This window comes from Elephas maximus, chromosome 4, assembly GCF_024166365.1.
Source record: "Elephas maximus indicus isolate mEleMax1 chromosome 4, mEleMax1 primary haplotype, whole genome shotgun sequence".
In the NCBI taxonomy this organism is placed as follows: domain Eukaryota; kingdom Metazoa; phylum Chordata; class Mammalia; order Proboscidea; family Elephantidae; genus Elephas; species Elephas maximus.
Window position 1 is genome coordinate 5,674,600 of NC_064822.1, and position 13,967 is coordinate 5,688,566.

Here is a 13,967-nt window from a genome sequence, read left to right on the forward strand (position 1 = left end):
GGTAAAGCCACATATATGGCAAAATGTCTATTAGCTGTAAACAGTCATTTAAATACTGAAACCCACCCACTTCAGACATTTCAATCGCCTTATGTTAAGACGTCTGTGAACAAAGTGATTTAATTTTCAGCTCAGTTATGGATGAGAAATGACCCTCTTTCGAAATCCACATCTATGACATTTACTTTAAATCGGGTCTTTTCTCCCCTTAGGCTGAGACCAGAACGCAGGCAAACTTACATGTTACAGAAAAAATAACAAAGTTACAGCCTTTCGAAGAGCCACGTACCCCAAGCAAATCGGCAACATACTCTGAAAGATCAAAGAAAAAGTCAGGGGGAGCAGTTTATCACCCCTCCGACTAACTGGTACTGGAGAGGGACGGATGCGAAAGTCCCAGAAAGGGAATACTGCAAGTCGGTCAAACCTCCCAGGAAAGTAAGTCGTCGCGGCCGATGTGCAATACCCGCGACAGACCGACCTGCTGTCAACAGCACCGGCACTTCCGAGGCCCCCGCTGGCGGACGCGCGGCCTGAGCCCCACGAGCGCTGAAGGCACCAAACGCCCCGCGGTGGCAGGCCCTGCGCGCCCCGGCGGCGGCAGCGGCGCGAGGCCGAGGCGACCCCAGAGCGCCACCCAGCGGCCCGCCAAGAGGCCTGCAGGCAGGTCCTGCCCGGCTCCCAGCTCGCCGCACCCCACCGCCACCCAACCCGTTCCCCTCTCCGGATGCGAAGGGCCCAACCCAAGAACTAAAGACCACAAAATGGCTGCCGGCAGCTTCGTCACGTGACCCCTTTGTGCCTTTCGGGTCCCCCGGACTCCGCGGGACCTGGGTACGAGTGGCCAGTGTCGGCGGCTAGCCTTAGAGGAGGCCCTAGCGGGCCGCGGCGGCCGGGGGTCGAGGCCGGGGGAGGCGGGGTAAGGGCCCGGCCGGCGACTGAGTGTCGGCGGGGAGGAGAAGATGGCGGCCATTTTGTGTGATTATGGTGCTCCGTCGCCGCCGCAGGCAGCAGAGGGAGCGGGGCCTGGCGGTGGGTCGGACAGGGGAGTTAACACGTACCGACTCCTCTTCCTTCTCCATTCCGGTGGGCATCTGCGGCACGGCCCGGTTTATCGAGGCGTATTCGTGCAGGTCGGGCAGATCCTCACAGCGGAAAACCGGCAGCGGCTTCGAGGCGTCTAGCGCCCGCGCCCGAAACGACAGTTTACTCATCTCAGGCGCAGCAGATACCTCTCCGCTCTGGGGAAACGGCCCCGGCCAGCGGGATCATGGAGAACCGGGGGTTCGGTCCCCACTCGCCTACCGCTGCCGGGGACTTGAGGGGCGGAGCGCAGAGCCCGCCGTCCGGGCACTAACAGCAGCCGGGAGGGTGGGAGTCTGTGCCGCTCCGCTCCTCTCTCTCTCGCTCTCTTCAATACGCCATGGCCAACATGGCGGACATTAAAACTCCACTGTGCGCTCTTCAGCCAACCCCAGCCATTCCCCACACTGCATCGCGCAGCGGCGCGGGCACGCGGGGGGGGGCGCGGGCTCGAGACCGGGCGCCGGCACGGAGCGCGCGTCCCGCCAACCCCCGGCTCCCGCCGGCCTCGCTCCCCGCGCTCGCTGCTCGCGGCCCCCGCCCTCCGCGGCCCGGGAGGCGGACAGGGCCGCCGCGCGCCGGGACAGCCGGACGTCGGGACGCTCAGGTGTCCGAGCCGACTTCTCGCTGCTCAGCCCCCTTTCGCGCACACGCTGTCTCGCGCCCGCGCCCTCCTATCGCTGCTTCCTGAGGGGTGAAGGTGCGGAAAACCGGTGTCCGCCCGCTCCCCGGCTTTTCGAAGGGCAACGGGGAGAGAAATGCGTGTGGCTGTTTTTGCCCTGCTCCCTCCGGGGCTGCGCCCGCGCGGGGTCCGGGGGCTCGGGCACCTGTCATCGCAGCAGCCCGGGCGCTTTCCCCGACGACGGCCGGCGCGAGGGCTGGGCGATGCCCAGGGCTATGCCCAAGCCACTTTCGGTGGGGCTTGAAAGGCGTTTCAGAAGTGATGCGCACCGATGCTAAGCTGGGTGGGTGAATGCATATCTTAATTATCCCAGCCTTTTATGTCTTTAAAACAAAAATGCACACGAAATTAGGAGCAAAAAGTTACTTTGGATGAACGTGTACTAGCAATTATTTTTACGTCTAATGAAACTTTGGGTTATATTATTTGATAGGCTCCCCATAAAATCATTGGTCAGTTTCCCACCCACTGGGCTCATAAAAACGGTAAGCATCCTACACTTGTCCCAAGTGGGTTTTTTTTCTTTTTTTTAATCCTGCATATTAACTTTTTTGTCGTAATTAGAGCAAACGGAATGGTTATTGGACACTAATCTCCAGGAAAAATTTTAAGCGAGATCTTCAAACTTTTCAAGTCTATATAGGGAGCCTTGGTGGTGCAGTGGTTAAAGCGCTCGGCTGCGAACCTGACCGTCAAGGCTTGGAACCCACCAGCTGCTCTGCAGGAGAAAGATGTGGCAGTCTGCTTCCCCAAAGATTTACAGCCTTGGAAACCCTATAGGGCAGTTGTACTCTGTCCTAATAGGGTTGCTATGAGTGTGAAATCGATTCGACGGCAGTGGACTTTTGCGTATTCTTTATATTCAGCTCCCAGTTTTCTGTGCCGAAAGATAATGCTGCTTCAACATAGCCATGGGCTCACACTTATTCTTATCATTTGTTCTCTGAAAAAGTTTATAAAATCGAATCATATAAAGACTTGTAGTGTTTCTGCCCTGTCCCCCCCCCCCCAAATAGGAATAACTGAATTATTAGAAGAAATGTAGATGGCTGTGATAGATGGCTGACATTTGGTTTTTATTACACCACATGGCAAAAACCAGTATCCAGAGACCTCTTTCCAGTGGAATGTTGTTAAAATCAAAAAAGATTGCTGGGGTGGATTTGATACGTTTGGCAACAAAGTTTCAAGTGTTAGCCAAAATACAAAAGTGTTTTTTTAAATCTGCTTTTCCCCTGGAGGCCACATAGTAAAAATAATCAGTGTTCTTAAATGCTGGGTTGGAATGAACTGTTATTAGCTTAGGGCACATAGGCACACTGCTATTTTCCAGGTTGCTTTAGCTACACTCCATGAAGTGGGGAGAAGACAAGGAGAGACATAGATTGCAGTTCTCCAAAATTATTCTAAAATTACAATAGTAACAACTCACCCTGTGAGGCAGGACTTTCACCTGCATTTCTTAAACCAAGACTGCATTCACTCAGTGAGTATTTAGGGAGCGCTTACTGCCTCCCAAGTATGCTGCTGATTGCTTGGCACTCACAGGGCTCCAGTAAGAGCCTGCACAGTGGGGGAGAAAGACCTGTGAATGACAATTGCCACACTATGTGGTAAATGTTATGAGGAAAGCCGAGGCCATCATGGGAACAGGCTGCAGTGGCACCCAAATCATGGGGAGTGGCTCCAATGAAAGCATTCAGGGAAGGCTTTTGGAGAAGATAATATCTGAGAAAAATTTTAGGATAAGTATGCGTTAACCTTGCCAAAAAAGAAAAAATGAGGAGAAGAAAGGTATCTTAGGCAAGGGAAGCAGCATCTGTAAAGGCTCAGGGTCACAAGAGCATGTCAAAGTCTGGGAACCTCAAGAATTGCCACCAGCACTGGGAATGGAATGTTGTTGTGTGCAGTCCAGTCGGTTCCCGCCTCATAGAGACTGTATAGGACAGAGCAGAACTGCCCGCAGAGGGTTTCCAAGATGCGAGGTTTAACGACTCAGAAAATACTGGCTGAAATTAGTATAATATTCCTCTCCAGCTTAAAATCCTAATAGTAGAAGTCACAATTGGAAGACTTTATAGAACAAAATAGGATCTTAAGTCATGAGCAAGCCAAGGAAATGAATAATTTCTTTTACTTTCATTAAAATAATTATCTAAGTTCCTTATTCTCTAGAAAGTCTAGATTTGCCCTGCACAAAGGTTCAGAGATACGCTTACAATTTCAGCTGCCTTTTTTTCTCCTTTTTTTCTCCTTGCAGATAATACACCTGCTAAGAGATACCTGTTTTTGTATCGGTTCTCCATCCAGTTTCTCAATGCCCTGGATTTTTAACTCCCAGATTCTACTGGGTTCCCAAGGAGACAAAGGCTGGAGTCCCAAGGACCTCATGAGTTCAGTTCACTTCCCTCTCTCCTAAGGAAGAGGAGTGCAGCAATGAAGGCCCAGGTTTAATTTTCTTCAGCTTCCTTTATCCTGGGACTCCCTGGGTAGTGCAAACAGTTAAGCAAGCACTGGACTAACAGAAAGGTTGGTAATTCGAACCCACCCAGAGTGCCTCAAAAGAAAGGCCTGTCCATCTGCTTCTGAAAAATCACAGCCTTGAAAACCCTACAGAATGTAGTTCTACTCTGCACACATGGGATCACCATGAGTCCAAATCAACTCGACAACAAAGGGTTTAGTTGAGTTTTTTGTTTGTTTGTTTCCTGTATCCCACGGAACAATTTCTTACACTTGAACTTTCTTTTCTATTCCTAACCTGTAAGTTACCTTTTTCTAAATGTACCAAACAAAAGTGATGTGAAATTCTAAACATTGCAAAAAGAAAAAAGTATATTACTGCAAAACTGAACTAATATTTCCTCAAAGGGAAACTCTTGTTTGGTTGGGAAGGGATCTGCAGTATTTAAAAATAGCTTTATTTCATGCCACAAATATTTATTGAATAACTAAGCAACACACAGTGCTATCGTTTCGGAAATACAAATAAGATACTAGTAAAGAGATACCTAGATAACCAAATGCAGTGCTGTAGGGGTTCAGAAAAGGGAGCTGTTGGTTCCAGCTGGGTTCATTAGACTTCACAGACAAGGTGACATACGATTTGGTTTTGAAGGATGGCAGCTGGACATGGGAATGAAGTGGTAGAAGAAAGGGTATTCGTGGGAGGAAGAAACTGTATGAACAAGAGAGTGGGAGGAGGCAACTGCCAGGTAGGTTTGAGGATGTGAAGGTTTACTCTGGCCAGCATTCAGTGGGTGACAAGGACAACTCTCCAGGTATGAGGTAAAACTGCTAAGAAGTTGGGTGGAGGGAATATGAGTAGACAGTAAAGAAACGTAAGTTTTTATGGTGATAATAATTACTTATAATAGCCTCACCCTTGAAATGTGATTTGTTTCAAATACCAAATTTCTGTTAAAAAAAAAAAAAAAAACTTACAATGTGTCAAATGCAAGTACGCTGCTGCTGTATATAATAAACCTAAAATATGGCTCTAAATATTAATTTATGCCCAGTAGGTTATATCCATCCCCTAAATCCTATTATTTTTTCTTTGAAAATGGTTCTAGGATTTGACTCTACGTATTTCCATGCCCACTGTCTTAAACACAGACCATGCTCTCATCACTTCACACCTAGAAACAACCTCCAATCCAATTCCTATTTCATTCATTCATTCCTTCAATAAACCTTTCTTAAAGTGTTTGTTTGTAGGCAACTATGACTAGTGGTAACCAGTAGTGACTGGTAGAGGCTGTGGGTTCTGGGGATATGAGCAAACACACTGTGCCCTTGGGGTTTTACAGCAGAATGCCTGCCACCAAATCCGGGTACCAAAATTTCTACTTCCACTCTGTATCCTCCTTTCTCAAGTCATAGACGTATAATTTCTCTTTGTTTTGCTCATTAAATAAAATGTAAAATCCTTTGGTGTGGTTGTTAAGGCCTCACATAATTTTGCCTCACTCTCCCAAACTTTCTCCCAAACCGACATCTTTGTCATTATTGTCCCAGACAGTCCCTTCGCTTTGACCTGGTAAGTCTCATCACTGTCTTCAAAATTCATCGAGTCTCTTCTTGCCTCCAGGTTTTTATTCATTTCTTTCTCCCTATCCTCCCCCTCTCTCTTCAGATTGCAGTCTACTTCTAGCTACCAAAATCCTGCTCCGCAGGAATGTTTTCAGGATTAAATGATATAACCCAGGTTCTAATGGATTCAATTGTGTTTCCCAAAAAGGTATATTGAAGTCCTAACCCATGGTACCTGTGAATATGACCTTGTTAGGAAATAGTCTTCGAAGATGTTATCAGTTACGCTAACATGAGGTCATACTGGGGTAAAGTGGGTCCTAATCCAATCTGGGTGGTGTTCTTGTAAAAGAGGAGAAGGAACACATAGAGACACACACAGAGGGAAGACAGCCATATGACAATGGAGGCAGAAATCAGAGTAATATAGCTGTAAGCCAAGGACTGCAAGAAAAGAGGAGAGAGGCATGGAACAGATTCTTCCTCAGAGCCCTCAGAAGCAATTAATCAACATGACTGATACCTTGATTTTAAACTCCTAGCCTCCAGAACTGTAAGCCAATAAGTTATAGTAAATACTCAATAAACCGGACCAAACCCCATGGCCGCTGAGTTGATTCCGAATCATAGCAACCCCACAGGACAGAGTAGAACTGCCGCATAGAGTTTCCAAGGAGTGGCTGGTGGATTCAAACTGCCAACGTTTTAGTTGGCAGCCATAGCAGTTAACTACTACATCATCAGGGGTTCCAAACACTCAACAGATATAATGTTATACTTCAAAATCCAATTCATGTATCACCTCATCCATGAAACTTTCTTTGACTAATCAACCTCTCTGGGCCCTAATTTCCTAATACAAAGAATGAGGGAGCTGTTAGGTAAACTCAAAACAATACTCTCAAGCCTACACCTGTCTTCTCATCTCTAAAGTCCTATTACACTTTCAATTAGTAAAAATAATAACTACCATCTATTGCATACTTGAAGGAGCCCTGGTGGCCCCATGGTTAAGTGCTTGGCTGCCAACCAAAGGGTTGGCAGTTCAAACCTACCAGCCGCTCCACGGGAGAGAAGCCCTGGCGCTCTGCTTCTGTACAGATTACAGCCTAGGAAACCCCTTTGAGGCAGTTCTACTCTGTCTCACAGAGTGGCTAGGAGTCAGAATCGACTGGACGGCATACAACAACAACATTACAGACTTAGACTATGTGCCAGGCAATTTGGAAGCGCCCTACATGCATTATCTCAAATTATCTTCATGATGGTCCTATGAGGTGTGTCCTGTTGGGCTTAGAAAATTACATGACCTGCCTATGGTCACAATGCTACTAAGAGGCAATGTTGAAATTCAAATCCCTGGCTGTCTGATCCCAGGGTGAAGCCACAGAAGATAGACTGAAGTACGGCATGAACCAGAAGTGAGGAAAATGAGATATCGAGGCTTGGCAATGAAAAGGAGGAGAGAGACAAAGACGTAGTTAGGAGGCAAGGGTTTTATTGTTTTTGAAGATGGGAGAAACATGGACACCTTTGTGTGCTAACAGGAGAGGCTCATGAGTATATTAGCCTTAGTGACATCTTCCAATGAGGCAAGAAGGAAAGTGGGAAAGAATGGATGATGTAAAGAAGTCATATTCTCTTCGATGGAACAATATGGTAAAAAAAAAAAAATTCCTAGTACCCTTTTTGGTAACAGGAGTCCAAATTCTTCATTTCCTCAAGCATTCAACAAATATTTATTGAATGTCTACTAATGGCTAGGCCAAGTGGTTTCGGCTGGAGAAAGAATGATAAGCAAGACTAATGTGATCCTCAGTCTCACTGAGTTAATAGCAAAGTTATATTGCATTTGTATTTAATTGGGAAAATGTGAAATTCATTTCCTTAAAACGTGTATTCACAATTATCTCTTAACATTAAAAAGTGGTGTGGTGCTATACGTGAAATGATTTGCAAAAGTACTAAATACTGAATTTATATGCTTGTAATTGAAGTAATAATCATTTTTTCCTCAACTTTCTGCTTTTATTTTCCTTATAAGCTTTATAAAGAAATGGCAGCAAATAATTCTTCCAGAATAACATGTAGGAAAATAAAAACTAGAAGTCCTTTCTGATGTGCTTTTTCTTTCATTTAGGAAACGCTGGAAAATAAATATTACAATTGCATTGCAATATTCTTAAGAGTGCCACAGAAATGTGAACTACTGATTTCTCTAAAGAGTTGATTTATGCATAGAATTCTGTACATGGTGGTTAAGCACTGTGTTTGACATGCAGCTACCACCCATCTGTCAGTAGGGGCTTGCATCTTGCTATATTGCTGACCAGGTTCCAGCACAGCTTCCAGACTAAAATGGATTACAAAAAAAGCCTGTTGATTTACTTCCAAAACACAGCCAGTGAAAACCGTAGGGATCACAAGGGTCTGCTCGAGAACCAGTCATAGGGACGACCAGGCAGCATTTCGCTCCATTGTACATGGGGTCACCATGAGTCGGGGGCCAACTGGACAGCAGCTAACAAGATAAACAAAAAAAAAACAGACCCAGTGCCGTCGAGTCAATTCCGACTCATAGCCACCCTATAGGACAGAGTAGAACTGCCCCACAGAGTTTCCAAGGAGTGCCCAGCGGGTTCAAACTGCCGACCCCTTGGTTAGCACCCATAGCACTTAACTACTATGCCACCAGGGTTTCCGGCAACAACATGTTGATATCAAATAAAGGCATTCAGAGGATATCCAGCTATCCAGTCCATTCCTGGGGGCCCGGTGGTGCACTAGTTAAAGTGTTTGGCTGCTAACCAAGATGTCGGCGGTGCGGATCCACCAGCCACTCCTTGGAAACCCTATGGGGGCAGTTCTACTGTATTCTATACAGTCACTATGAGTCAGAAGCAACTCAACGGCAACGAACTTTGCGTTTAGTCCATTCCTACCTTAAAAGAATAAGGGGAAAATTATCAATCCTCGTGAACTGTAGCAGGATGGACTTAGTTACTTCGGTTTAATTTTATTACTAACATGAACTTAAACAAGTGAACAAAGGAATAAACAATGCACGATTCTGAATGGAACTCTTATAAAGATGAATCCAAGTTTTTAAAAATCTACAGAATGTTTCCAACAGTATAAGGATTAAAAAAAAAAAAAGAATGCAATACATTTTATTTTGTAACGTAAAATCCTAAGGACTACTCTGAGCATAGCAAAGATTTCACCAAAATTTAGAACCCTCCCCCCCAAAAAAGGGGGATGGGTAAGTTTGACCACATTTAGAACGTGCCTGCCTTAATTCCTAGGTGCTATATCTGCTCTTGTCCTCACCAGGCTGGCAGGCAGCTGTGGAGTCCTCAGCGGCAACATTTTAATGAAGACACTACCAAGCACAGTTGCAGGAGAAGTGGTTTGAGGCAAAAATAGGAAATCATTCTGACTTGAGCAATAACAGTTTAGTGCTTAACAGAGGAACTATTAGTCTTTTCCATACCATACTTTCCACCAATTTGCCAGAAGAATAAAAATCTGTTTAGGAAAAAAAAAAAAAGGGAAAAGCATTTGGTAATATTTAACTTGATTATGTTAAATCACTCTTGACCCATTGAGATACTGTAGCCCAGGTGCTAGTCCAGGGTTGTTAACGGGAAAGAGGATAAAAACAAGACAGAAAGAAAAGATACCAGCCTTTAGGTGACTTACAGTTGAATAGACAGAACACAAATATATTACTTGAGCATTAATTTTAGTAAAGAACACATACAAATCACTATGTTATAAATGATATATGAGGACTTGGGTGATGAAACTTGGAGGAACAAGAGAAGAATTCTTAATGAAGTAGAAACGTATATTGGAAGACTTAAGTCAAATTTTTTAGTGGGTAGTAGACACAGATTCAAAGGGAAGAGGACATTCTAGCAAAAAGGAATATTGTGAGTTGTAGTTGCTATTGCTTCTATGACTTGAATAAAGAAATTATTTTTATTTACCTTCTGAAACTGTGGTTACAGAATTATCTTGCTTTCAATCTAATAAATGAATAATAGTGAAATAAAATGTTTTACTTTCACTATGTTTATTCTTAATGACACTTTGAGTAACATTGTGTCAATTGCGTAAACACTCTGAATCCAATTTCTCCTGTCTTCCTTGTTGGGGAAGGGAAAGTGGATAATTGCAGATACGGGGAGTGAGATTATAGGTGTGAAGAATGATTCATGGAGCGAGAGGAAAAGAACACTGAGAATGGAGCCCTGATGAACTACAACATCTAGGAGATGAGCAGAAGAAGAAGAGCCAGGCAGGAAAAGAGCCAGAGAAGGAGAGAGGGGAAGTCAGGAGAGAAACCAAGTGAGGTCAGCCTTTCAAGGAGGGAGGTGATCAATGAGGGGGGCCAAAAAGAATGAGGAAGTCACTGGAGATCCTATCAAACACGCCTTCTATAGGATACTGTGGGCAGAGAATCGACTGGTGAGTTGAGACGGGAATTGTAGGAGTCATAGACTGAGTAGAGCCTGAAGCACGTTAATTAATCATTTAATCATCAGGTCACACCCAGGTAAAAATTTGAAGTAATTTCCCAGTGGCCTCCTCTGATATTTTCCAAGGTACTTGCTCATGGAAGTGAGACCCCTTTGAGGCCAAAAGTAATTTAGCTCCATGACATAGCCAGGGACAGAGAGTAGCTAACATCAGCACCTCCAACATCCAGCAAAGAAAACATTCCATGATTTCATGAGTCTTTACAACATCCTGGTAACAGGAGGAAGTAAAACACATTTTCTACTTCTAAAGTTGCAGAAACTAGTAAACAAAAGACCTGACTTGTCTAAGTGAATTACTGGCAAGGGTATAAGCCACATCCAGATCTGAAGACTACTTCTGAATTAGATTTCCCAAATGCTAAACTCATAAGCCCAAAAGCAAAACAAACAAAAGAACACTGCTACACTGTGGTAGTGCCTATATTTGGATGCGACTACGTTTTTTTGGTTTTAATTGATTTATTCCTAATAACATTAACATTTTGGTGTGCTTTCTTTTCCTTCCAGTCTTTTCTGGTTTTGTTACTTTTAGGTATTGCTTTTCATCTGCTTGTTTTACAATATTGGAATAATACTGTATATTCTGTTTTATGGCTCTCACTTCTCAATTAATATCCTAACTTGAGAATGTTCCCACCTCATTAAATATCCTTATAAGAACATTTTTGGTAGAGATACTTATTTTATGAATGTACCATCATTTATTTGTTACCCTCTTACTTTCTGTTCTGTTCCATAATATGTAAGATTGCTATGAGTTGGAGCTGACTCGATAGTATCTAATAATGACAATTTTTCTTTATGATAAACAATACTTATAATCTTAATAGAACATTTAAAATAAACATTGGGCTTAAATTTTTATGGCTTAAAGTATAGGACAAATATCTGCTGTCTTTTGAATAATGATAGTGCCAAGTCTACACAAATGAAAGTTGATAATTTTACCGATCAATCTGAGTAGATGGAAAAAAAAAATCTAGTCTGAAAAATGAGCATTTCTCCCAAGGTATTAGTTATTTTCTAAGTACTTTCCACAAAACAGTAATACTACTTGTTTTGTTCTAAGAACTATGTAGTCTCATAAATTAGAGAAAAAAAAGTGCCCGTTGTATTTTTCTCTTTAAGAATCACAATGTATAGGTTCAGAGAAGTCGTGCAGAAAAGAAACCCATTTTCTAATGTTTGACACAGTATTTCTCGAATTTATCTGGCCACGGAACCCCTTTTCCATGTACACAGTCAATTATTACCTCAGCTGTACCTGAGCATACATCGAGAAATCCCAGTGTAGGCAATTCAAGGTAACAGTCGTTTCTTTAATCCATTTAATTACTTTAAGAAATATATGAACTTTTAAAAAAGTACAAAGATCTTATAAATGTAAAGTATCACTTTTTATTGCCACTTAAGATTTTTATCCCACTAAAAACAGGGCAAAATAAGACATTTAAATATAAAACTGAACAGAATTCTAACAGGTATTAGAATCGAGCAGATTTCCACACTATGGCAATATAGGCAGTCCCTGGATTATGGGTGAGTTCCACTCCTAAATCTGTCTTTAAATCAAATTTGTATGTACATTGGGACAGTTAGGTACCGTTTGTATCTAATGTTGATCCTAGTATACAGTGTACCCTTCTACACATAAACAACATTAAAGAAACACTCCAGATACACTAAAACATCTTTAACATAATAATACGGCAATAATAATCCGCTCGTCACAAAGCAGCCCCTGTTATTAAGCCATTGTAAGTACCTCAAATTTTTAATATAATAGGCTTTACGGGTTGATAACCACGGGTTGGTGACCACGGGTTGGTGACCACAGGTTGGTGACCACGGGACTGCCTGTATACCAAAACCAAACCCACTGTCGAGGTCGAGTCTGTTCCAACTCACAGCGACCCCATAGGACAGAGTAGAACTTCCCCATAGGGTTCCCAAGGACGTAAATCTTTATGGAAGCACTGTCATATCTTTCCCCTGGAGTGGCTGGTGGGCGTGAACTACCAACCATTTGGTTAGCAGCAGAGCACTTAATCACTGTGTCACCAGGGCATTTAATTAATTAAAAATGTTTGATCACATTTTCTTTCCTCAAATTTCTCCATAGATCATTTTACTTTTCTGAGCTTTATTTTTTGCATCTGAGTATGATACATAACATTGTCTTAAAAGGCCTCAAAACCCTTAGGAAAAACAAACAAACAAAAGAAACCCATTGCTGTTGAGTCAATTCTGACTAACAGCGACCCCATAGGGTTTCCAAAACTGTAAATCCTTACAGGCCGCCACATCTTTCTCCCGAGGAGCCCCTGGTGGATAGAACTGCTGATCACTTTAACCACTGCACCACCAGGGCTCCTTCTTAGGAAAAGAAGAAACTAAAAAAATCTTCAAATGAAACCAAAGACCTACAATATAAAACTAATTTATATCTTTTTGTTTTATTTTCATTTAGTCGTTTGGCACCCTTCACATGTTTAGATTACAAGGACCCCTGTAGCATCTTTTCCCCTGGGCAGGAATACCACATGATTCATCAGGAGGCTGCCAGTGACTGCTCAATCTCCAAATCTGGTCAAGCAAGCTCTCCAGGAGGTCAGCCCTTCTCTGCTCAAGTTGCTACTGTTTCCCTCAGGGTGAGTGCCTTGTGTAAAAACAAGTGAAATATAAGTAGCAGCTTGCCTTCGAAGTAGCAACATCTTGTAGTGAGATGTAGCCTGACGTGCTCCAAGGAACACTGGCTTCCATGTTTGAAAACCTGGATTCTACTCTAGTATCTACTACTTACCAGCACTATGGGAGTCTCTGGGTGGTGCAAACAGTAAAGCACTCAGCTACTAACCTAAAGGTTGGCAGTGTGAACTCCCCCAGAGGCACGGTGGAAGAAAGGCCTGGCAATCCGCTTCCGAAATGGCCAGAGTCAGAATTGACTTGTTGGCAACTGGTACCGGCAATCTGACCCAATAAAATGACTTAACCCTAAGTCTTAAGTATTTCATATGTCTAGTCTAAAGAACACTTGTTCTCCTCCCTCTTAGGCTATTATGAAGAACGAATGAGATAATATGATGAAAACTTTTTGAAAGTTGATTTTATTGGTTAGGAACTAGCATACATAAATCCCTCCAAAATAATACATTGGAACAGAGTTCTCACTTTGTACTTTACATGTATTACACCATTTAATCTCTACAAACTCTTACAAAATAGCTCCAATGTAAGATTTCAATAAGTATTGGATACTGTTGTTATTTTTTCACAAAAACAAAACAAAAACCGAACACTTTTCTTAAGATTAAGGAATCATTTCCAGTCAATGGTGGAAAGTAGCCCTCAAGTAGGCTGAATTGGGGTCTTAAATAATTTCATTTTAACACAAACCCTAAACTGGGCTTATACTGACCAATACTTTTCCTTGAACAAAAACATTCAGAACCCAAGTCTTACAAAGAAATAAATGCTATCCTGATATAAAAGTGTTCTTTCTTGAATAATTTTTCAAATGGTAACCCTTCCTCTCCCACTAACGAAGATGTTAATGAGCACTCACACACACACACATACATACTTATTTCTTCACATTGGACTTGTAGGGCACTCTTGTG

At 43.0% G+C, this 13,967-nt stretch overlaps 2 protein-coding genes across 5 annotated transcripts in view; one reads left to right on the forward strand and one right to left on the reverse strand.

The window, feature by feature from the left end:
- EPC1 (enhancer of polycomb homolog 1) overlaps positions 1-13,967 on the reverse strand; it is a 106,584-nt gene that overhangs the window by 75,760 nt on the left and 16,857 nt on the right. Inside the window, exon 1 of one of the 4 annotated variants that reach the window (XM_049881632.1) lies at positions 1,062-1,495. The exons of 1 other annotated variant lie outside the window; for it this stretch is intronic. In XM_049881632.1, the coding sequence (XP_049737589.1) occupies positions 1,062-1,214 (153 nt within the window). In that variant the 5' untranslated portion in view covers positions 1,215-1,495. Of the gene's footprint in view, positions 1-1,061; positions 1,496-13,967 lie in introns of those variants that run through there. 2 more of the 4 variants (XM_049881633.1, XM_049881635.1) reach the window with 2 other exon arrangements.
- LOC126074853 (translation initiation factor IF-2-like) lies at positions 1,424-5,661 on the forward strand. Its single transcript, XM_049881639.1, has 2 exons — positions 1,424-2,048; positions 4,026-5,661. Exon 1 carries the CDS (start codon positions 1,424-1,426, stop codon positions 1,772-1,774), a length of 351 nt encoding a protein of 116 aa, XP_049737596.1. The 3' UTR covers positions 1,775-2,048; positions 4,026-5,661.

Bases quoted from the DNA above. Each gene is read 5' to 3' on its own strand.
- LOC126074853 (XM_049881639.1), top strand. From the start codon at position 1,424: ATGGCCAACATGGCGGACATTAAAACTCCACTGTGCGCTCTTCAGCCA.